The sequence below is a fragment of the Dendrobates tinctorius genome, unplaced genomic scaffold (assembly GCF_039654945.1).
Source record: "Dendrobates tinctorius isolate UK_male_01 unplaced genomic scaffold, ASM3965494v1 ptg000151l, whole genome shotgun sequence".
Lineage (NCBI taxonomy): Eukaryota > Metazoa > Chordata > Amphibia > Anura > Dendrobatidae > Dendrobates > Dendrobates tinctorius.
The window spans coordinates 3763989-3788929 of NW_027361818.1; the positions used below are offsets into that span (position 1 = coordinate 3763989).

Below are 24941 nucleotides of genomic sequence, written 5' to 3' on the forward strand. Positions count from 1 at the left end.
ATGACCATTGCTCTTCCATTTATGTGGTCCCTTTTGGAGCCAGCTCATTTTATGGAAGAACTAAATAAATACAGAGGTAGAAAGCAATGCTTTCCCATCTTCATTACTCTATGATGAGTTATTCAGTTCCCCCTACAGTTTTATGAATATCCACACTGTAAATGTCATATCACACTGAGTTGTATCTAATGGTAGAATCAGGCCTATTATACAATGGTGTATGTAATGCAAAGGTACCATTCTGTTCTAGATCCATTGGGGTCATAAAATGAATCCAATCAGATCAATATCAGGGACACATTTGGATTAGTGATGGGCGAGTATCATCGTTGCTCTGGTGATCTCCGAGAATTTTGGCATGCTCGGAGATTTAGTTTTCGTCGTCTCAGCTGCATGATTTGCGGCTGCAAGGCAAGGTGAATACACGTGGGGATTCCCTAACAAGCAGGTATTCCTCACATGTATTCAAGCTGTCTAGTCATGCAGCTGAGACGACGAAAACTAAATCTCCGAGCACGCCAAAATACTCGGAGACCACCCGAACATGCTCAGGAAACCCCGAGTAACGAGTATACTCACTCATCACTAATTTGGATCTCAAATTTCTTCCCATGTTCGATTTGTCGCTTGATATACATAAAAGTGAATATCTGAGCTACCAAAAGATGACCCTGGGCTGACCGGCATAGATTAAGTACTTTCTTACTACAGAACTGTACAAGAATATGGTGGTGTAAAAATACTGACAATTGAAGAAACATGGTTCTTGATAGATTATGATAAATTGTATCTTGATGAGCTTGCCTTAATTATGTAATAAAAATAGGTTATAATGTGGATAAATTTTATTTTTCTGGGATTGACCTGTATTTAGTTGGTAAATTATAATAATATTTTTTTCACCCTGAAATTGTAATTATCCTCTGCTTTTATAGGTTTCACCGTGAAACGTACCAACAGATCCAAGTTGTGTCATTTGCGGTAAAAGAGATAAACAGTAATCTTGACATTCTGCCTAACATCACTCTAGGGTTCCAAGTCTTTGACTCTTGTAATGTGCTTACATTTGACCTGACTGCAGCCTTACAAGTGGTGACTGGATCCAGCACAGCCATACCTAACTACCAATGTGTCAAGGATCATCTCCTCTCTGGTTTCATTGGACCAGCTGTCTCCACTCACTCCATTCTTCTAGCTCACATTTTAGGACTCTTCAAATATTCTCAGGTAGGACTAAGATAGCATTTAGCCTAAAAACATATACTAAGCACCTGGGTTTGAAATTTACCTTTTTGTTTCCAGATCAGTCATTTTTCTACTAGTCGCCTTTTGAGTGACAGGACAAAATTTCCATCTTTCTTCAGGACAGTTCCAAACGATGTCTTCCAGTCTCAAGGCCTTGCCAAACTTGTGCTATATTTTGGATGGACTTGGGTGGGCCTTGTGGCTGTTGACAATGACTATGGGCAGCAGGGAATACAGAGGGTTAAACAGGAGATAACCAAAGCAGGTGCCTGTGTAGCCTTTACAGAAAATATCTTAATAAGTCAAGCAGACCGCAATGCTCCACATGTAATAAAGACCATCAAGAACTCAAGCGCAAAAGTGGTGATTATTTTTTCCACAGATCTTGATCTGGCTCCCATTTTGGAAGAGATGATACAGCAAAATATTACAGGAAAAACGTTTGTGGCCAGTGAAGGATGGTCTACTTCAACCTTATATTCCGATAAGAAATTTCACCAGATTCTAACTGGTACTATTGGATTAACATTTTTCAGTGGTGTGATTTCAGGATTTGAAGATTTTATTTATAGAGTCCATCCATTGATGTCTCTAGGGCAAAATTGGGCAAGGTTGTTTTGGGAAGACACATTCGGCTGCACAGTGGAAGACAACAAAACTCATTTAGGATCTTTAGAGACTCTAGAAAAACAATGCAATGGGAGAGAAACTCTCCGTAATGTCCAGAACAGCTACACTGACGTTTCCAACCTAAGGACCACCAACAAAGTTTACTTTGCAGTCCAAGTTTTAGCCAAAACTCTAGAAGATCTTAGAAGCTGCCAGGATAATCCATACCTGTTGCAGAGAGGCTTGTGCATAGACATCTGGAATTTTAAACCATGGCAGGTAACAGAAAGTTGGGCTGGCTTAATTGGAATATAAGTTATGTAAATTTTTTCAAATATATCAATAGAAAGCAATTTTGAACTATAGAGACACAAGGCAAAATTGCTTGGGAGTGAAGAGGAGCAGAAGCAAAATTCAAATTCACTTGTTCACTTGGTTTTCGTGGCAAATTTGATTAGCAGAGAGATTTTTTTCCATTAATTTAATGTTCCCTATTAATCTTTGGGAACTTTGATAGCTACCAGAGAATATCAAAGGCAGTATGTAAAAACCTTATGCTTACATTATCGCTTTCCTCTCTGATCCTTCCACTACTCAATGCCATCTGTCTTGTCATCCCGGCATCTTATAATTCCTGCCATTCTATACCAGACATCCAGCTGTTGTAAGTAGGCTCTAAGCAAGCATGAGAGGTCAATGGCATCACGACTTCAAGATGTGCACTATGACCTTCCTGCTCACATTTGCAGAATTGTCCCACATGCCGTGACTGACGGAAGATTGGCCTAATGTGAAAGGCCCAAAGATTCCAATGCGGGCAGTGGGGAATGAGAAGATGTGGTGAGACTTGGATGGTGTAAATGAGTAGCAGAGGGGCTGGAGAGGTAAGTGGTGAGGCGATTATAAGAATTAATTATTTTCTTAATGTTTTGATAGCTCATTATGGTTGAGAAAAATTGCAGCCAGTGACTAATAAAAAATACTCATTTTGGCAAAAGTGGATTTTTGTAAATGCAATACAAATTAAATTAATCACTCATCTCTATCTGGCAGATTAAGAACCATAAAAATTAGAAAGTTTTTCTTACATTCTAGTTATATGGTGACTAGGGATGGGTGGACCCCCGGATGTTCGGGTCTGGTGAGTTCGGTCGAACAGTTACAAAAAGTTCTGGTTCGGGTACCTGAACAGTGTCCGGACCCAAACCCGAACCCGTATTCCATTCACTTGAATGGGGGAGTGAACATCCAGTGTTTGCCAAGCTGTCATGTGCATGACAGTGCAGCAAACACTGCCTTTGACTGGCACTGACATCATCCCCACTGGTCAGAAAGCCGCCGTTCCCACGATGTCAAAAGACAGCTTGAGTGCTCAGCTGTGATCGGAGGTATAAAGTTTACCTTTGGTCATTGACTTCAGCTGATGGGACTACAGCTCCCATCATCTGACACCTGCTGCCGCTAATAACAGCGAGCACAGGAGCGGCTGTTGGGTGCATCATTAGCCGGCTCCTGCACTGTAAATGAATAATTGTTTTAAAAAACGACATGGGTTCTCCACTATTTTTGATAACTAACCAGGTAAAACTCACAGATGGGGGCCACAACCCTCAGCTGTCAGCTTCAGCAAGGCTGGTTAACAAGAATAGAGGGGTCACCACGCAGTTTTTTTAAATTATTTAAATAATTAAAAAAAACAACATGAGGTCCCCCCATTTTTGACAACCAGCCATTCTAAAGCAGACAGATGGGGGATGGTATTCTGAGACTTGTAAAGGGCCATGGATATTGGCCCCCAGCCTAAAAATAGCAGCCCACAGCCATCTAGACTTTTGCTCGGCTCTTACCACTTGCCCTGTAGTTTTGGTAATTGGGGTTAATATTTGTGGGGTTGATGTCACCTTTGTATTGTCTGGTGACATGAAGCCCACAGCTTAGTAATGGAGAGGTGTCTATAAGACACCCACCCATCCATTACTAATCCTATAGTTATATGGTAAATAAAGACACAGTGAGAATGAAAAGTCCTTTATTAGAAATAAAATAATGCACACATTTACTTTTATATTAAAAAAATAATAAATACAGTTATACTCACCTAATACCTATTTAACTGAATCCCTCATTATCCTGTAATAAAACTAAATTTAAAAACAACAATATACTATACTTCATAAACAACAAGAATAAGTATAAATTGCCCAAAAATTAACACTTTTATTGAATACAAAAATACAGAGATAAAAATTACACACAAGGGTGACTGCTATCCAAAGCAGGAGCCATATTGCACTAGTGCCCGTTTAACCAAATGTAAATACAGATATGGAACAATTACAAATATTGATCAGAGAGTGGCATGTACTTTGCTACATCTAGCTGAATAGCCAAAAGAGAACAGCGCAAATGTTACTGAACTCACAGTACTTTCCACAGTGGGTATACACACAACCACTCCGTGATCACGTATCAATTACTAAAAGAGCCCAGCTATGAGCAATATGTGTGAGGCAAATACACAAACATACTAACAATATGGTAAGGACACTTACAAGATATAAGTAATGGCGCTGGCTTCCCACTCGCCCCAACGCGCGTTTCGCTTCTTCGTCAGGAGGCGTGTCTAACGGCTAAATGGGTGGGTATTAAATATACTGGACGGCCAATCAAAAGTTAGCAACATATGCACGTCACTAGATTGACATGCAATCCAACCCCATTACGTATCACTGCTTCCTGTTTTCATGGCGCATGTGCCGCTGGCGTCACACTCCCTAGAAAGAGACCACGGATGGGCGGACCCGGACCAGAAGCGGCGGCGCGTCGTCAAGACGACCGCGCAAGCGCACTACTTTCCCATTGTCCGCCCGTCAAAGGTCGGAGTTTGAACGAGCCGTACATGCGCACTCCACAGAGCAGTTAAAGCAGATATTGTATCATCTCTAGGGAAGCTCTAAAAAAGCCAAAATATGATATAAATGAGATGTCAATACATCAGCATAGCCAATAGTACAATACAAAAGTAATATATACGAAAAAATACAAAAAAATATATATACAAAAACAAAACCAAAATACTGCAATATACAAAAGTAGACTACAATCTAGTAAAATAAATCATTTAACCATACTGTAATGTACATAATTTTATATATACTGTAGTAGAAATTCTTGAACGATGCAGAAAATTCTTCAAGAGATCCCTACTTAGCACGTCCCACTTCAAGAGGATGATTCAATGAAAAGAGAGGTCAGACGAAAATCTTTATAAACTAAAATCAAATACATTAAATATTAAAACAGAATAAAAAACACTAATTGTGGACATACAAACCCAACCACATACAAGACCCACATATAGTATTATAAAAAGGAACTGAACCCGAAACTTTCATTTAGCCCAAAGGGGGTAATGGAATGTAAACGGTATATCCACTTACTTTCTACTTGGGATAGACTTTTAAATATGTCCCCCCCTCTAGGACCCAAGGATACCTGGTCAATAGCTTTAACAATCAGCTTACTTGAGTCGGATTTATGGTGAACTTTAAAATGTCTCGCAAGAGTCTTCAACGTGTCCATGGAATCCATATTCTTTGCCTTTTCGATGTCACGTACGTGCTCTCGGACACGAATTTTTAGCTCTCGAGTAGTCATTCCTACGTAGATCAATCCACAAGGACATTGAGCGTGATAAATGACTCCTGAAGATGAACAGGTAAGGCGGTGTAAGATCTTAAAGGAGCGGGATCCATCAAAATTAGAAAATTCCTTACATTTAACTAAATTTCTACACGCTTTGCACAGTCCACAAGGGAAAAAGCCCTTAATAGACTGGCCAGTCGATTTGTACCTAGAGCCCTCATAGTGACTTCGTACCAACAAGTCACGTAAATTTTGAGATCTTTTTGCTGTAACTAACGGTACTGCTGAAATAAAATTTCTAATAATGGGATCCATTTTCAGTATGTCCCAATGCTTTTGAAAGATTCCCTTTAGAGAATCCCATTGATTGTTAAATGGAGTAATCAATCTAGGTGATGAATTAGCATTAATTTCCCTATTAGGAGATTTATATAATAACTCATTCCTAGTGATATTACATGCTCTACGGTATCCCCGCCGAATGGTCCTATGGCTGTAACCGCGTTCTCGAAATCTTGAATATAAATCTTTAGCCTGTTGATCAAAAGTTTCTTTCGTTGAACATATTCTCTTAATTCTAAGATGCTGACCAATCGGAATACTATTGATGGTTGAGCGCGGATGTGAAGAGCCGGCATGTAATAGAGTATTGGTTGACGTGGGTTTGCGATATACATTAGTGGCCAAACGGCCATCTTCCATACATTGGATATCTACATCTAGAAAATTAATTCTGCGACCATAAGAATGGGTCAGCCGAATGTTTAAACAATTGTCATTGAGTTCCATCATAAGACAATCCAACTGTTCTACTGAGCCCTCCCATATGAACCAAATGTCATCAATATAACGAATCCATTTATGGATTCTATTCATCCGGTTCACCGGGTTGCTCTGAAATATGTCACGCTCCCAGGCCCCAAGGAACAGGTTGGCATACGAGGGGGCACAGCAAGCCCCCATAGCTGTCCCCTGGAGCTGTAGGAACATCTGACCATTAAAAGTAAAACAGTTGTGCTTGAGTATAAATTCTAGAAGCAGAATCAAGATCTCCACCAACGGTTTTTCTAGATTACTAGAATGTAGATACCACGACACCGCACGCAAACCATCCTCATGCCGTATCGAAGTGTAAAGGCTCTCCACATCCGCGGTCACCATCAACATATTATCCTGCAGATCCAATCCGTCAAAATGACCCAAGGCAGACGTAGTATCTTTTATGAAGGAGGGCAAAGTAGAAACTATTGGTTTTAAATAATGGTCAATAAATTGACACACCATTTCACAAAGACCTCCATTCCATAATATACTATACTTGTCTGTTGTTCTGTCCCACGCCGCAATCCATGTCTGGGGAATAAACAGTTTTCAACCTGGATGGTGCCAAGATGCGACCATCCAGGCTGAGAAACATGGTGATGCCATCGAGGTTACCTCCGGTCACTGAGGCTGCATTCCCAGCCGGGCTCATCTGCAGTGACCTTGGTGAGATCCCCGCTTGCAGCATGTGAGTTTTTCAGAGACAGAATTGGCGCATCTAATAGAGGTGCCTTTTCTGGGTGGCTGCAGGCTGATATTTTTAGGCTCGGGGTGAAATATCCATTGTCCCTTATTAGCCTGAGAATACCAGCCCCCAGCTGTCTGCTTTAGCAAGGCTGGTTATCAAAAATGGGGGGGACCCCCATGTCATTTTTTTATATTTATTTATTTAAATAATTAAAACAACTGCGTGGGGACCGCTCTATTCTTGATAACCAGCCCTTCTGAAGCTGACAGCTGAGGTTTGCAGCCCCCAGCTGTGAGTTTTGACAGGCTGGTTATCAAAAATAAAGGGGAACCTACTCTGTTTTTTAAAATGTTTTATTTACTGCATAGGAGCTGGCTAATGAATACACTCATCAGCTGCTCCTGCGCTTGCTGTTATTAGCGGCAGCAGGTGTCAGATGATGGGAGCTGTAGTCCCATCTGCTGACACCAGTGAACGAACGTGAACTTTATACCTCCAATCACAGCTGAGCACTGAAAAGACAGCGTGGGAACCGCGGCTCTCTGATTGGTGAGGATGATTTCACCACTGTTCAGAAGCGGTGTTTGCCTTGTTGTCATACACATGACAGCGTGACCATCACCAAATGTTCAGGCAGCCAAACCCAAACAGTAATACAGACTTCCTGGTGAAGTCTGTGTTTGGTGTCCATGCCTGAATAGTAGGCATCCGGTACGGAAGTTGAATTTTACTGTTTGGGTTCGCCCATCTCTAATGGTACTTCTGGAAATTTTATTAGTGTTCAAACCATATTTGTTCAAAAATGTTAGTATTTTCCTTAGTAGGTATCATTAATATTGTTACTCCAGCAATCTCTTGTGCAGCCACAGAGTTTACTCATTTTATGCACATTTTATTTATATACTATGTTTAGTAGAGAAATGGAAGGCTAATTGATCAATATGTTTAAAATTGACATGTATTTTGATTTTTGACTATTCATTATTTGGCTCTAGCATTATTATGGTCTAGTTGATAAGACCGAAGACCATAGTTTGTCCTAGGTACTGGCGGTTCAGGTCTCAGGGTGACTTTGTGGGGTATCACGGGACACGATTTTCTTTTCCCTTCTTCTTTCCCACATGCTGTACTTCAATTTAAATATGCAGGCAAAGGGGAAAGACCAAGAGTCTGACCATAAGGAGAGATAGTGAATTCCTAGGTGTGACTCTGAAAACAAAACTGTCCCAAGAGTCGTGATCACATAACTCACTCAAAACTTGACTTTCAATACTAGCTAGAAATGACAAATCACAGTTGTTTAGTATGACATAATGTAATAAGCAAACATGTTTAATATTATGTTTATAAGCCTAATGTTGGATTTAGCAGGAGTGTGATGGTAAAAAAAGATTCTTATTTAAAAAATGTCACCTTTTACAGCTTTTACATTATATGAAGAGAGTAAGACTGGCACTGAGCAATGAGAGAGAACTATTCTTTGATGAAAATGGAGACCCTCCGGCAGTATATGATATCGTGAATTGGCAGCTGAGCCAAGAAGGAGCCTTACAGCAGGTCAAAGTTGGGAGTTACGATGTGACTGCCCCTGAAGGTCATGTGTTTACTATCAACTCAAGTGCCTTTATATGGGTTACAGGAAACCTGCAGGTATGGGAATAAGGTGGATAAGCAAAATATGAAGTTAATTAGCAATTCTACCAGATATTGCCAGATACTTGTTAATTAAAATTGGCTCATGTCTGATTGTCTGCAAATTTCAAACCTGGAGAAAAATTGATAACTTTTTAGCTCATGATACTAGAATTTTCCAATCTTTACTGTTGGAAGAGCACAATGGTCTCCTGCGATTTCTAACGTAACCAAATAGCTAAAGGGAAAAAGACACGGCACTCACAGTCAAAAAAGTAGGTGGTGCTCAAGTAGGGTATCCAGCCCATAGTACAAATCGTAGAAAAAACTTGGCACTCAAAGAGAAATGGGAGAAAATGGAACTTTTGTTTTTTCACATTTCTCTTTGAGTGCCAAGTTTTTTTCTACGATTTAAAATAGCTAAGGGGGCTATAAAAGGTTACAAAATCTTGGTAGTTTTCTTCCAGAAAGAGTGTCAAACCTGTCCATGTCTTGTGTATTTTATTGCAGCTCAGAGCCATGAAATTCAATAAAGCTGAGGTGAAATCCCATAGTAATCCCCAGGATATTCTGAAAATAGAATCTATAGTTTAACTGCACAACTTGGTAGACCGACAGACTCAGCTGCTTGAAGAGGTTCAAGGCTGCTTGAAGAGGTAGTCAAAGGAACGCTTTCCGTCTATGTTTCTATCTGGAATATTAAAATGTACTGCATAAACCAGTCCAAAATTAGGTAAACAAACTTGGCCCTTCAGGCATAACAGGAAATACAGAATAGTTTACAGAACAGCCTGTGTGCTGCAGGGATTCGCTTGCTTAGGAGAAAAAAATGTTCAGCTCTCTTTAAGGCTACTTTCACACTTCAGGTTTTCGGCGTCAGGCGCGATCCGGCGTTGTGCCGGAACGCCGGATCCGGCAAATGTTTAGCAAAACCGGATGTGACGGATCCGTTTTTCTGCCGGATCCGTCTTTTTCTTGACAGACAAAACCGGATCCGTCTCATCCGGTTCATCCGTTTTTCTATCCGTTTTTCGACGGATTACGCTGGATCCGGTTTTTAAAATTGACCCTTGTGGCCTTCCGAACGGGATTGGCTACTGGAAAACTATATATAGCATGTTCCTACAGCCCTTCTTTGACAGGTTGTAGAGGAGAAAGTGCAGGTTGGAGAGAAGAGCAAGTTATTGGCGAAGATGGATGTTGTCATTGGAAATATTTTGAAGAATTTGGCGGATTTTATAGCGGAGGCGAATCGTTTGAGGGTGATTGTTCTGGAGAAGGAGAGAGCGAGACAGCAGCGCATCAGGCATCGTAGACGACGTTTGTGGATCCACCCCATCACAGCCAAGAGAATGACGCGTGGGGTCTATTCTACACTCTGCATGGACCTTCGACGAAACCCGGATAAATTTTTTGGATATGTTAGGATGAAAATGGAGAATTTTGATTACTTGGTGGAGCGCATTGCACACCTCATAAGAAAAGCGGACACCTATTGCCGTTTCTCTGTTTCACCCACAGAGCGTCTGATGGTGACTTTAAGGTAAGCCACATTTATTGGATGTGATCGCATCAGAGCACACTTTCACTGCAATCTTGTTGGTGGTAGTTTGTATCTCCAAGTGTTATAGCTCAGTTTTGGTATGTAATGCTGTGATTTAAAACTAATTTATTGTTTTTTAATTCCCCACAGATTTCTTGCAACTGGAGAATCCCTTTCGTCACTGCATTTCCAGTACAGACTCGGGATTTCCACCATATCTGGAATAGTGAAGTACACATGCCGTGCACTGTGGGACTCCTTAGCTGAAGAGTTTTTACCAGAGCCCACAACAGAGAGGTGGATTGAAATTGCTGACAAGTTTCAACAGATATGTCAGTTTCCCAACTGCTTGGGCGCTGTGGACGGGAAACATATCCGCATTGTAAAGCCAGCTGGATCGGGATCGGAATATTTCAATTACAAGAAATATTTTTCAATTGTCCTCATGGCCATCGCTGACGCGGAATACAAATTTATTGTGGTTGATATTGGGGCCTATGGCCACTCCAATGACTCTCAAGTTTTCAAACTGTCTGCCATGGGGCGTAAACTGTATGGAAACACCTTCCAGTTCCCACCACCTAGACCGCTGCCGCAAACATCTGGTCCACCTATGCCATTTGTCTGTGTAGGGGATGAAGCCTTCCAGCTGTCAGAACACCTTTTGAAACCGTACTCTAGCAGAGGATTGACAAGACCAAAACGCATTTTTAATTACCGCCTCACAAGAGCAAGAAGAATGGTTGAATGTACCTTTGGTATTCTGACAGCCAAATGGCGGGTCCTATTGACTGCGATCAACCTCAAGACAGAAACTGTGGACGAGGTGATCAAAGCGTGCGTGGTACTCCACAATTTTGTTATCTGCAAGGAACCCATTTCCATTGAGGACACCTCTGAAGAAACCACCTTGCAAGATTACCATGACATTACCACTAGAAGTTCTGTGACGGCTCCAGTAATGAGGGACAATTTTGCACTATACTTTATGTCACCTCAAGGCAGAGTACACTGGCAGGATGACAGAGTGTGAAAGATTTGTGCCCAACCAAACTTGTGTACCTTCTGTACCAACAGTATATACCTTTGCCAACCAAAGTTGGCTATCTTGTCATGGTCTCTATTTTTAGCTTTAGGCCACAGGTGTGTACCTGGTTGTGTTTTATGCAAAGTATTTCACCTTTTAACAAAAGTTGTGTACATTGTTAGGAAATCACCAACAATAAACACAACTTTTTAGGTGAAATACTTTGCTTCAAACACAACCAGGAACACAACTGTGGCAAAAAGCTAAAATTTACCCACAGTTATATACCTAGTTTTGAATACCTTTTCACCTTTTAAATACCCTGTATTTAACCTTTTTCGCCGCAGAAAGAAATGACAGACAACCAGTGTAAAATAATTTAACTTTTATTGAAAAATGTTTTTTTTAGTAAACTTTTTTAAAATTGTAATAAACTTGTTTAATAAAGCTTTGAAACTATAAAACTGAAACCATAAAACTGGTCATTTTTATTTAAATACACACATTATAAATCTGTGTAGTGTGTGGTGGAAATACTGCTGTAGGGGCTGCGGGACACTTCGACACTGGGAGTGTGGAGAGAGGACTGGGATCGTGGTGGGGAAGGAACAGTTAGAGGTGAAGGTGTGGAAAAAACTACTGAATGGGTGGACATGTGGGAAGCAGAAGAGGTGGTGGGTGGTGGAGTGGAGGGTTGGGCAGGGACTGTAGGAGCAGATGATGTTGATGGCAAGTTGTATGGGGAAGGAGTTTGGTACGGGGCAGGTTGCTGGAAGTGGGGAGATGTCTGGTACGGGGCAGGTTGCTGGAAGTGGGGAGATGTCTGGTACGGGGCAGGTTGCTGGAAGTGGGGAGATGTCTGGTACGGGGCAGGTTGCTGGAAGTGGGGAGATGTCTGGTACTGGGGAGGTTGCTGGTACTGGGGAGTTTGCAGGTACTGGGGAGTTTGCAGGTACTGGGGAGGTTGCAGGTACTGGGGAGGTTGCTGGTACTGGGGAGGTTGCTGGTACTGGGGAGGTTGCTGGTGCTGTGGAGGTTGATGGTGCTGGGGAGGTGGATGGTGCTGGGGAGGTGGATGGTGCTGGGGAGGTGGATGGTATGTAATAGGAGGGGGAGGATGGAAAGTGGCTGGAGGGGGTGTAGATGTAATAGGAGGGGGAGGATGGAAAGTGGCTGGAGGGGGTGTAGATGTAATAGGAGGGGGAGGATGGAAAGTGGCTGGAGGGGGTGCAGGTGGAGGAACTACTGTGGTGGGAGGAGGAGGTTGGGAGGTAACTTGCTGGAGAGCAGCGTGGCATGAATGCATTACATGCATCTGCTGGGCAGGAGAGAGCGTTTCCATGCGCTCCACAACAGACCTGAAAAAGGTGTGGTTTGGCGAAGATCTTGCTTCTGAATGCATGGTTTGCAGAAGTGTCTTCACCTCCAGAATGCTGGAGTTGATCTGCTGATAGCCTGCGGAGATTTGCTCTGACAAGACTTTTAGACAGTTCTGGAAAGATGCATTCAGATGCAAGAACTCTGGCGCATAAGTCTTTTCCTGACCCCTCTGCCGCTGCCGCCCAGTACCCGCAGGTGTACTAGAGGTGGCAGGGGCAGAAGGGTGGGGTAAAGGGAAAGCGATCTCCTCACCAGCAGCTTCATGTAATGTAGGCGGCCACGATGCTCCTGTGCTGGTGGATGGGACTGATGGGTCGAATGTATGGGAAGGCTGGGAAGGTGCAGATGTACCGGGGCGGTCGAAGTCTCCCTCGGTGCCGGTCTCCTCAGGGATCGCCTCAGAAGGGTCCAATCGTGCAGGCTCCCGAGTGCTGCTCACCGTGCTGTGGAATAAAGAGAAAAAAAAAACAATTAAAATAGTGACATGGTATGGCCCTGGCTGAAAAAAAAAGTTACATCTAAACATTTTTTTGTCACATGTGGTGTGTAATATTTACCTTCTGGTGAGCATTGTCTCCCGGAGGAACGACAGGGCTCGTGCGTACTTGTACTTGCTCCTGCGTCCTCCAGATCCACTCGGGGCCCGCATCTCTTTATTGAACTCCTTCTTGAAACGATCCCTCACAGACCGCCACCGCTTCACAATTCTCTCCCCTGAAATGAGAAAGGACAAAGTGGTTAGTATAAAACATCAGTGTCTCCCAAACTCCAGTCCTCATGGTCCCCAGGGGTCATGTTTTCAGGATTTCCAAAGTAAATAGAAATCCTGAACACATGATCCGTGGGGACCACGAGGACTGGAGTTCGGGAAACACAGGTTTAAATCAAGCAACCGGTACTGTATATACTTACGCTCTTTAATCTGGGCCCGAGCTTCGAGGTCCTCCCAGCGGTCCACAAGGAGCGAACAGATTTCCTCCCAGAGTCGTCGGGTAACGATCAGGTCAGCGTGGCGTCGGTCAGCCATATTCCAGAGCGGCTCCCTTTCTCTGACGAGATCGATGAGGCGGTCGACATCAATCCCTCCATCCTCACCGTCAGAGTCGGGAGCACGCTGTGAAGGCTGTTAAAGAAAAAGACAAAAATAACATAATTAGCCTCCACAAAAGAAATGAAATAAAAAGTGCAAAAAAAACAAAGCAAAAATATTTATACTTACACGGTGGTGACCGCCGCGTTGCTGTCGCCGACGACCCTGGGAGGCACTGCGAGGACCTCTTGGCCGAGCACCAGATTGGGAAGACTAGAGAAGAAAACAAAAAATGTTATGTCTTTGGATGTAGGCATTTGTTTGCTGTGTGTGGTCTGCAGAACATTGTTTTCTATGTGTTGTGTGTAGTGTGATGTTGTGTTTCTGCGTTTGATGCAAAAAACTTACCAATTGTGAGCCCACTCCAAGTGTCTGTCCACCCCTTCCTTCTTCTTCTGGGAGCTCCTCTTCATCTTGTGATTCCTGTTTTGAAATAAAAGGCAATGAATACACATATATTACAGAGATGATGGATTTTGGAAATAAAAACTTACCGTCAAACGCTGACGATGCGAGGGAGGGCTCCCAGAAGGTGTGCTGTCTTCCTCATGGCCAGACTCCATGGCTGTGGGTGGTGTTTCTGCTGCTGCCATTGCTGCTGCTGCTGCTGCATCTATTGGGCGGCTGTTGAATAAAGAGAAACAAAGGGCCAATGAATATCTTGATATTCCATAGCCCTAGTTTGGAGGAATGGGGGATTTGATAATTACCGTCTCTCATCTGCTGCTGGACTCCCCTCCCGTTGTTCAGCATGCTGCTCCATTTGGGGTGGTGCTGATGGTGCTGCTGCTGCAGATGTCTGCTGCCTTCTCCTGCTCCTGGTTCTTGGCTTGGGTGGCATGTTGGGTGTGGCTGAGGGTCCCATTGTCTTGCTTTTATATATGTCCTGTGGGCAGAGCTACTGAGCATGCTCAGACCAAAAAAACCGGATCCGGCGCATTGCGGCGCTCATAGGCTTTCATTGTATGAAAAAGCCGGACACGCCGGATCCGGCGTGTCCGGCTTTTTCGACGGATACAAAAAACGTTACAGTCACCGTTTTTTCCAGACGCCGGATCGCGTCACATTGCCGGATCCGGCGAAAATCGGATGAAACGCATGGCCATCCGGCTCGATCCGGCTCTAATGCAAGTCAATGGGGGGGAAACCGGATCCGGCATTGCATTTCGACGGATCCGGTTTTAGTCAAAAGCGCCGGATCGCGCCTGAAGCAGAAAACCTGATGTGTGAAAGAGGCATAAAGTTGAAAAGTAATTGGAGATCTCATCTCCAGACACACCAATCACTGAATGAGCACCAAGGCTCCACATTTAGCTTTTTGACCACACCCAGAGGTAAACATATGGTGAACAGAATCCCACCCACTCTTCAGCTGTCCACAAAAACACAGCCTTAAATATGGCGGATTAACCCCTCTCAGTATATAGTGAGCAGCATTATATTTCCAGGTTTATATCACTGAGGCCAGCATCCTCAGTTACAGATATTGCCAGTCACACGGGGCTTAGTTCAACTAAGGCTGAAATACCCGGGGCCCCTGTGATGTCCCTTTAACTAGGGGAAACCCTGTCTGACCCTCAACCCAGGGTTTTTGCTGATGGTGCAAATGCCTGAGCCTCCAACCTTTCCTTATCTCCTGCTCAGCCCTGCACTTAACCCTCCACCCTCCACCCAGTGAGGAGACACACCACCAAAGCCCCCACACAAATTATGACAGACAGGGAGAACTTAAACTGTACTGCGCCGCACGCACACAGGAATATACAGTAATGTGAACAGGGCACAACTAAACACAAATATGGGAAGGAGAAAGGATTACAACGGATCATACGCCACCAGATACGATTCTCTCTCTCTTCAACACCTCCACTCCAGACCGGAACCACTTGGTATGAAACACAAGCTATAATCGGCGACGCCCATAGGCCAGCATGACTATTTAAAGACCGTGGGCGTAACTAAACATCCAACCTGGTCTCCAGCAAGATTAACCCCCGAGAGCCTGAAGATCAAGCCGGCCCCACTGAGGCTATAATGGACGGAGGTGGAACTACCTCTGCCTGCCGGACGCTGTGGTGTGAATAGCGTCCGACATGACATTACCCCATCTTCTACGAGGGACCCCCAGACCCTCAAGACTCATAGGACCTGGCTTGTCCGGATGACGATGGTGAAAGGAACTGACCAGCCAATTCGCATGTATGTCTGAGGCTGGAACCCAAGACCTCTCCTCCGTACCATACCCCCGCCAGTGCACCAAATACTGAAGAGTACGGCGTACTACTCGAGAGTCCACTACCTTGGCGACCTCAAACTCTAAATCGCCATCCACCATGACTGGCGGTGGCATCGGCGTCGTGTCCACCGAGCCTACCACCTTTTTCAATAAAGCCCTGTGAAACACGTTGTGTATTTTGTACACCGCAGGAAGTTCCAACCGATAAGCCACTGGGTTAATGATGGCAGAAATCCTAAAAGGCCCAATAAACCTTGGACCCAGTTTTAAAGATGGAATTTTGAGTTTTATGTTCTTCGTAGCTAACCACACCCATTCACCCACACACAGGTCTGGACCTGGCACGCGTCTACTGTCAGCCACCCGTTTGTACCTAGCACTCATGCTCAACAAACGCTGTTTCACCCTCCTCCAGACCAATGACAATTGGGCTCCTAGCTGATCCTCCTCCGGGACACCCCCCGAGTCACCCTGACGTAAGGTGCAAAACTGAGGATGTTGACCGTAAACACAAAAGAACGGAGACTCTCCCGATGACTCTTGGCGGTGATTATTTAACGCGAATTCGGCCAGAGGAAGGAAAGTAGACCACTCCTCCTGGTTGTCGGACACAAAGCATCGTAAATACTGCTCTAGATTTTGGTTCATGCGCTCAGTTTGTCCATTAGACTGTGGATGAAACGCCGATGAATGTGACAACTTGATCCCCAAACGTGAGCAAAAAGCTTTCCAAAACCTCGCCACAAATTGCGTACCCCTATCAGATACTATGTCTGACGGAACTCCGTGGAGTCTGACCACCTCCTGCACAAATACCTGAGCCAACGTCTTTGCATTGGGCAATGAAGACAACGCCACAAAATGCGCCATCTTTGAAAAACGGTAAACCACCACCAGGATGACCGTGTTCCCCGCCGAGGCTGGAAGGTCAGTGATGAAATCCATGGAGATTTCTGTCCATGGCCTATTGGGTACCCCCAGAGGTTGTAGCGTGCCAGCAGGACGGGTTCGGGGTGACTTAGCCCTAGCGCACGTGATGCAAGCTGCCACGTATGAGACCACGTCCTGCCAGATTTTGGGCCACCAGAAATGACGCGATACCAGCTCTAAGGTGCCCTTCACCCCTGGATGACCAGCCAGTACCGAGTCGTGGTGTTTCTTCAACACCTTAAGCCGAAGATGCAGGGGTACAAATGATTTGTTGGCGGGAAGTCCTGGCGGTACCTCCTCTTGGGCCTCGGCAATCTCCGCCTCTACCTCAGTCGTGAGAGCCGAGACCACTACACCTTCCTGGAGGATGGGTACCGGCTCTTCCCAAGGTTCTCCCCCAGGAAAACACCTAGACAAAGCATCCGCCTTGGTGTTTTTAGCCCCGGGACGGTAAGTCACATGAAAATTGAAACGAGTAAAAAACAATGCCCAGCGGGCCTGCCTAGGAGACAGACGCTTGGCCGACTCCAGATAGAGCAGATTCTTATGGTCGGTGATGACTGTGACCTGGTGAGCCGCCCCCTCCAATAAGTGTCGCCATTCCTCAAAATCCAATTTGATGGCCAACAACTCTCTGTTGCCGATATCATAATTCCGTTCGGCCGGCGACAGCTTCTTGGAGAAGTAGGCACATGGATGCTTCTCGCTCAAGGACGAGCCTTGAGACAGTACTGCCCCCACTCCCACCTCCGACGCATCAACCTCCACCACAAAAGGTTTAGACACGTCTGGTTGCACCAGAATGGGGGCTGAAGCAAAACTATTCTTCAGACGCTCAAATGCACGTATAGCCACCTCAGGCCAGCTCGCCAGATCGGCACCTTTTTTGTCATGTCCGTGAGCGGTTTGGCGATAGTCGAAAAGTGTTTTATAAATTTCCTATAATAACTCGCAAACCTAAGGAACCGCTGGAGTGCTTTCAGACTCTCCGGCCTCTCCCATTGCAGCACCGCTTGCACCTTCGCGGTGTCCATTTTAAACCCGGCTGCGGACACAATATATCCCAAAAAGGGCAGCTTCTGAACATAAAATAAACATTTTTCCAGCTTAGCATAGAGCTGGTTCTCCCGGAGCAACTGTAACACCTGCCTGACATGCTCCAAATGAGTGTCCCGATCGCTTGAATAAATGAGGATATCATCCAGGTATACAATCACAAATCTCCCCAGGACATGAGCAAATACATCATTAATAAAATGTTGGAAAACGGCAGGGGCGGTTGTCAACCCAAACGGCATAACCAGACTCTCAAAATGACCCTCAGGAGTGTTAAACGCCATCTTCCACTCATCCCCCTGACGGACCCTTATGAGGTTATACGCCCCCCTGAGGTCCAGCTTGGAAAACCATTTTGCCCCGCTACCTGGTTGAACAAATCTGGGATCAACGGCATTGGGTAGGGATCACGGATAGTAATCTGGTTTAACTCTTGGAAATCCAGACACGGGTGTAACCCCCCATCTTTCTTCTTAATGAAGAAAAACCCCGCGGCTACAGGCGAGGATGAAGGCCGGATGTGTCCTTTGCTCAGACTCTCCGCGATGTAGTCTTTCAGAGCTTGTCTCTCAGGACCAGAAATATTAAACATCCTGGCCTTAGGTAATTTGGCCCCGGGTTTTAACCTAATCACACAGTCATAGGCTCGATGTGGAGGCAGTTCTCAGCAACCCCTCTCAGAGAAAACATCCGCGAAATCCTGCAAAGCCTCCGGCAGGCTGGGCGTCACGGCGGACACACGTGTGGCCAAGCAATTGTCTTGGCAGAAACCACTCCATTGTACTATGTCCTGAGTTTTCCAATCAATTACAGGGTTGTGCCTGGACAACCATGGAAAACCCAGGACCATTTGTGCTGGGAGGTTACGGAGGACCCTACATGTAACCGACTCAGAATGTAGGACCCCATTGTGGAGTTTCACCTCTGCCACAAACTCCGTAATCTCCCCTTGAGGGAGGGGAACAGCATTAATGGTAACCACCTGTATGGGGTGAGGAAGTCTTTCGATCTTAAACCCGGCGGTGTGTGCAAACTCCTCATCTATGAGATTGGTGGCGGAACCGCTATCCACAAACACTGATATTGGTAGCTCTCAGCAGGGAGCATACATTGAGATACCATCATGGAGGATATGCATACGCTCAGTTGGGCCTCCTCCATACCCTCTGAGCTTAACAGTTTTCCTCCGGTGTGACCCTCTTAGGTAGTACAGGGCAAACGTTAACATAATGGCCTCTTTTACCACAGTAGAAACATGCTCCGGGCTTCCGGAATCCCGGAACGCGACGCTTAACCTGCGCCACGCCAGCAATCTGCATAGGTTCAGTGGACTCATCTACTTCAACCACACTTGCACCTCTGCTTTCCCCCAGAGGTAGCGTCTCCTGTGCCCCCTGACGAAAACGGCGATCAATACGTATCACCAAACTCATGGCAGACTCCAACGATGCCGGAGTCTCGTACATCAGGAGGGCTTGTTTAACCCTCCCTGATACCCCATGAATAAACTGGCTCTGCAGTGCTGGGTCATTCCACTGTGTGTCTACGGCCCAACGGCGAAATTCCGAACAATAGTCCTCTGCCAAGCGCTCCCCCTGGCGGAGGGCGCGGATTTTAGATTCCGCTACAGACAGTCGGTCAGGATCATCGTAAATGAGCCCGAGGGCAGAAAAAACATTATCGACAGAATGAAATGTAGCAGAGTCAGCTGGTAAGGAAAATGCCCATGCTTGGGGGTCACCACTCAGTATTGACAACACCAGCCCTACCCGCTGAGCCTCATTACCTAAGGAGATAGGGCGCATGTGGAAGTATAACTTGCAGGCCTCCCGAAATACGACAAATTTGCTGCGATCCCCTGAAAATCGTTCAGGCAGCGGGATCTTCGGCTCTGCACCGATACCTGCAGCTGCCGTTTGCACCTTTGCTACTACCAGGCCCTGCTGCTGAACAGCCCCTTTCAACTCGGAGACCTGTAAGGACAGCGCTGCCAACTGGCGGGTTATGGAATCTAAGGGATCCATGGACTCCTGAAAAATGTGGGCCGATTATAATGTCACGCGGGGCTTAGTTCAACTTAGGCTGAAATACCCGGGGCCCCTGTGATGTCCCTTTAACTAGGGGAAACCCTGTCTGACCCTCAACCCAGGGTTTTTGCTGATGGTGCAAATGCCTGAGCCTCCAACCTTTCCTTATCTCCTGCTCAGCCCTGCACTTAACCCTCCACCCTCCACCCAGTGAGGAGACACACCACCAAAGCCCCCACACAAATTATGACAGACAGGGAGAACTTAAACTGTACTGCGCCGCACACACACAGGAATATACAGTAATGTGAACAGGGCACAACTAAACACAAATATGGGAAGGAGAAAGGATAACAACGGATCATACGCCACCAGATACGAATCTCTCTCTCTTCAACACCTCCAGTCCAGACCGGAACCACTTGGTATGAAACACAAGCTATAATCGGCGACGCCCATAGGCCAGCATGACTATTTAAAGACCGTGGGCGTAACTAAACATCCAACCTGGTCTCCAGCAAGATTAACCCCCGAGAGCCTGAAGATCAAGCTGGCGCCACTGAGGCTATAGTGGACAGAGGTGGAACTACCTCTGCCTGCCGGACGCTGTGGTGTGAATAGCGTCCGACATGACATTGCCCCTACAGTATTTTACCATTAACCTTCTCACAAACTCTATTAATATTGCTGGCAAGGCACTGCCATGTCATTAACTTTAAGAAAACCATTTGATGAAGCGGGTTCATGTCCAATAAATCGAGCTGCAGGATTATAATGGTTCCCATACACCTTAAAGTAGTTATCTGCTAGATACAGGATTGATTCAACTTGACCAAAAAAGCGGCTGATAAGATCCTCTGTTTCTATTAGGAATTTGAATGTAAATTGTCTAATCCTTCTTTAACCCAAAATCATCTGTTGTAAAGTGATCTGTTAGCCGGTTGTTCAATCTTACCAATATTGAACTATTACGGTGACTTTATTCTCAAATGTATAGGGACCCTTGGTTGATTTGACACAATGTTGAAAAAGCTAGTCGTGTGTTGGATCACTGAGACCATTGGAAAATAAGAAAGCTTGAATTGCAGTTTAGGAAGAAATGAGACACATAGCAGCTGTAAATCTACCTCCATGCAATCTGATCTAAATTCTTATATACTTAAATCCAATGAGAGAAAAGAATAGCATAGCACTCACCAATCCAGGTGAAAATGTCCGCTTTATTTAGCATTCCACATTAAAACTTCATGGCCAGGAGGCTGGAGGGAGGAGTGAGCAATGTCTGACGATGGCCGTTTCGTGCTTACTAGCACTTCGACCCGTCGAAGTGCTAGTAAGCATGAAACGGCCGTCATCAGACATTGCTCACTCCTCCCTCCAGCCTCGCGGCCATGAAGTTTTAATGTGGAATGCTAAATAAAGCGGACATTTTCACCTGGATCGGTGAGTGCTATGCTTTATTTTCTCTCATTGGATTCATACATTGTGTTTTCTGCACCAGCACCCAAGATCTTGGGGTTCAGCCTCCACGAGCAGAATGGACATGACAGCCTCACATCGGCAGTAGTACTGGCAGTGCCGAATGGCTTTTTCTTTACACGTTTATCTAATATACTTAAATTAAGAATTCCCTACCATCAGTAACTAAGTACTATTCAGTTTTTCTCACTTCCTTTTGGAAGATCTTTTTTTGAGAATCCCAATGCATATTGCATTTTCAAATGAATATCTCAATGGATATTCAATAGAGGCGTCATCAGCAATCAGAGACCGCGGTCACAGCTGCAGCCTCTGTTCCCTCCCTGGAATGAAGCGTCATTGGTTACTCTCATTTCAAAAGGCTCATCTCTGCTTTATCTCTGTGTGATGTGCACAATGACAGTGGCGCTTTATTTTTTGCCGGCTCATATCAGCAGTAATGAGCCGGCCCCAGAGTGCACTATTAGTGTGTGTTTTAAGACCACTCAGCTTGCAAAGACCAGCACCACCCACGCAAGTGACGTCCCTGGTCTCTGCACACTGGGAAGTCTTAGAACACACACTTACAGTGTGCTTTGGAACAGGGTCATTGCTAGTGATCTCAGTCGGCAAAAAGAGAGCGCACTGTCACTGTGTCCATTGTACAATACACATCACGTAAGGACTTGCCCAGCCCCTAAAACAAGCATTACTGATGATGCTTCATTTCAGGGATGGGGCAGAGGCTTCAGCAGTGACCACAACCTCTGATGTAACTTCTGTGGAGTATCCCAGCATGCACTGGGATTTTGAAATAAAGGCTCATTAAAGAAGTAGTAAAAATAAAAAAAGTTAGATAGTGTAGTTAGAGAACAGTAGGGATCTTTTAATTTAGTCACATTAGAAGTTAGTTTAGATTATAGCATTAAATAGATAGAGATTTAGTAGAACGATAACTTAGAATGCTGGCCACCCTTTTAATGTTTAGGGTGCACAGTCATTGGCTTCATAAAATGCTACCTTTAAAAAATATACAACAAAGGAATATAACAAAGAAATATTGGTAATTTCAAAAGAACTGTATTGAAACTTATGGAATACAAATTGATTGATTTCACGTTTTCTACATATATCAGAACATTATATTAAACATTTAAGGCACAAAATGAATAGTAATATCTACCTCAGCAAAGAAAGAAAATAACAAGCATCTGTGTGGGCAGAGAAAGTCCAAAAGGCACAACATTGAGTATTACATCTTAAAGATTATTTATTACCAATTGCTTTTGGATTTTTTATGTGAGTAAAAGAAAATATATCAAATAAAGATAAGGGTGCAGTAGGGAAGAACATTACTTGAAATTTTAAAATATTTTGTCTACTGTATATCTGAAATTCACAATGAGCCAATTCCATTAGACTGTAATAATAGTCTTCATATAGTTTTAAATCATACGATCATTTTCCAGGTTCCTGACTCGGCTTGCAGTGAGAGCTGTAATCCAGGATTCAGAAAAGCTTCTATGGAAGGACTACCAGTTTGTTGCTTCCAATGTATTGCTTGTCCACAAGGCAAAATCTCAAATCAAACAGGTGGGTCAAAAATCCTTATTTCTCAACCTTAAGAAACTTCAGCACTCAAACTTACTTGCCTTTCATTTATAGTCCTGTATTTTTCTTGATGTGGATCTCATCAATTGCTACGTATGACCTTTGATCTCCAGATGGTTTGAGATCTACAAGAATAATCTTTACTTGATGTAATGATGTAGGTAGATGCTTCTCCAATGGTTGTAATGTTTGGACGACCCTTGGAGAGCACAGAAAAAACTTCCTGATTTTTGTTGAGGACCTCTTGCATTGCTTTTTTTTTTTACAACTTGCTTGATATTGATAATTATTTTCGACTGAGGTTCGGATCCTGAAAACACCATAGTCCAAACCTTCTATGAAGGGTTTCCTGGTGTAAACAAGGGTCAAATTTGCTGGTTTGTGACAATATAATGTACAAGTCCTGCATTGGATCCAGCCATCTAAAAAGAAGTGGTGTTGGTGCAACCTGGACAAGGCTATTTCTCCTAAGCGGTTTCTAGAGCTGCCTCCAAGGTAGGTATTTCATTGAGAATACATAAGAGATGCAATGTACTTCACTTCAATAAAAATGCTAGTAAGATATCAAAAAATTGAGTGTGGATCTTTAACCTAAATACCATATAAAATTTCGGAACAGTAGACATTAAAAATAAAGCATTATTAGCCATACAATGTAGATCTTTAGAAGGATTGTCTTTTACCTTCTGCTTGTTAATTGTGTCTTTCAGATTCTCTCGATTGCTTCATGTGCCAAAGGGATATGTGGCCAAATCATGAGAAAACCAAATGCCTTCAAAAGCCTTTAGATTATCTTTCCTATGAAGATTCATTGGGTACAACTTTGATGATTGCCAGCATTGTATCATCTTTGATCCCTAGTTTGATCTTCATGCTATTCATCAGGCATAAAAACAGCCCATTAGTTAAAGCCAACAACCTGTCTTTGAGTTGCCTTCTTCTGATATTTTTGTCCTTGTGTTTCCTCTGTTCTTTGGCTTTCATTGGTTACCCTTCATCTGACAAATGCAAATTACGCCAAATTGCATTTGGACTGGTTTTTACCTTATGTATCTCTTGTATCTTGGCTAAAACCTTTTTAGTTGTTTTTGTATTTATGGCTTCCAGACCAGGCACCAGTTTGACAAAGTGGGCTAGTCCTCAAATGTCTTACTTTATTATTTTTAATTGTTTTTTAATTCAATTAATAATTTGCATTACTTGGTTATCTCTTACTCCTCCATTTCCTCAATACAGTTTCCAGGTTCAATCCATAATTATTGCTGAGTGCAATGAAGGCTCAGCCTTTGCGTTCTGGACCATGTTAGGTTATCTCTTCCTTCTGGCCACCATAAGTTTTGTTGTTGCCTTCTTGGCTCGTAGGCTTCCTGATACCTTCAATGAAGCCCAGTTTATTACATTCAGCATGATGGCCTTTCTGAGTGTCTGGATATCTTATATCCCAGCTTCTTTGAGTGCACAAGGAAAATACACAGTGGCAATGGAGATTTTTGCCATCCTTGCCTCAAGTTGGGCTCTAATCCTTTGTATGTTTCTCCCTAAATGTTTTATATTATTGTTCAGGCCTGATAAGAATACCAGGCAATATCTAATGAAATCGAAATTTGGTTTAAAAAATGTGTAGCTTTTGTCTTCTTGGCCACTGTATGGATGGTCCCTTAAATTAGATTTATCATTTATCAACAATATAGATAATTAATGTATGATGGCTGGTGCAATTTCTATTGAATCCCTACAAATACTGAGAATGGAGTCCCAAAGTCTCCTGTGTGAAACAGCTACTTAGTTAATTGCAACACCTTGCCCTTGAGTTGTTTTCTTTTGAATTCTCGGTTCTAAGCTTTTGCTTGATGCATGACTTTCAATGGTTGCCATAAACCTAAGAATTCTCCATAGCTGCTTTATTAATGTAAAAGTATGTAAAAGTTTGACTAAGTTTGAC

At 43.9% G+C, this 24941-nt stretch overlaps 1 protein-coding gene across 1 annotated transcript; it reads left to right on the plus strand.

Moving 5' to 3' along the window:
- The first annotated feature begins 5551 nt into the window (after positions 1–5551).
- On the plus strand, positions 5552–24623 carry LOC141049879 (vomeronasal type-2 receptor 26-like). The gene is made up of 4 exons (XM_073546719.1): positions 5552–5572; positions 8432–8659; positions 22858–22981; positions 23710–24623. The coding sequence occupies exons 1-4, from the start codon at positions 5552–5554 to the stop codon at positions 24621–24623; spliced, it is 1287 nt and encodes a 428-aa protein (XP_073402820.1).
- Positions 24624–24941: the final 318 nt, after the last annotated feature.

What these genes read in the sequence shown, in the direction of transcription:
- LOC141049879 (XM_073546719.1), top strand. Translation starts at nt 5,552, where the DNA reads ATGACTCCTGAAGATGAACAG. An exon ending in TGACTCCTGAAGATGAACAG is followed by an intron (nt 5,573 to 8,431) that starts GTAAGGCGGTGT and finishes CACCTTTTACAG; the next exon opens with CTTTTACATTATATGAAGAG. An exon ending in CAAAATCTCAAATCAAACAG is followed by an intron (nt 22,982 to 23,709) that starts GTGGGTCAAAAA and finishes TGTGTCTTTCAG; the next exon opens with ATTCTCTCGATTGCTTCATG.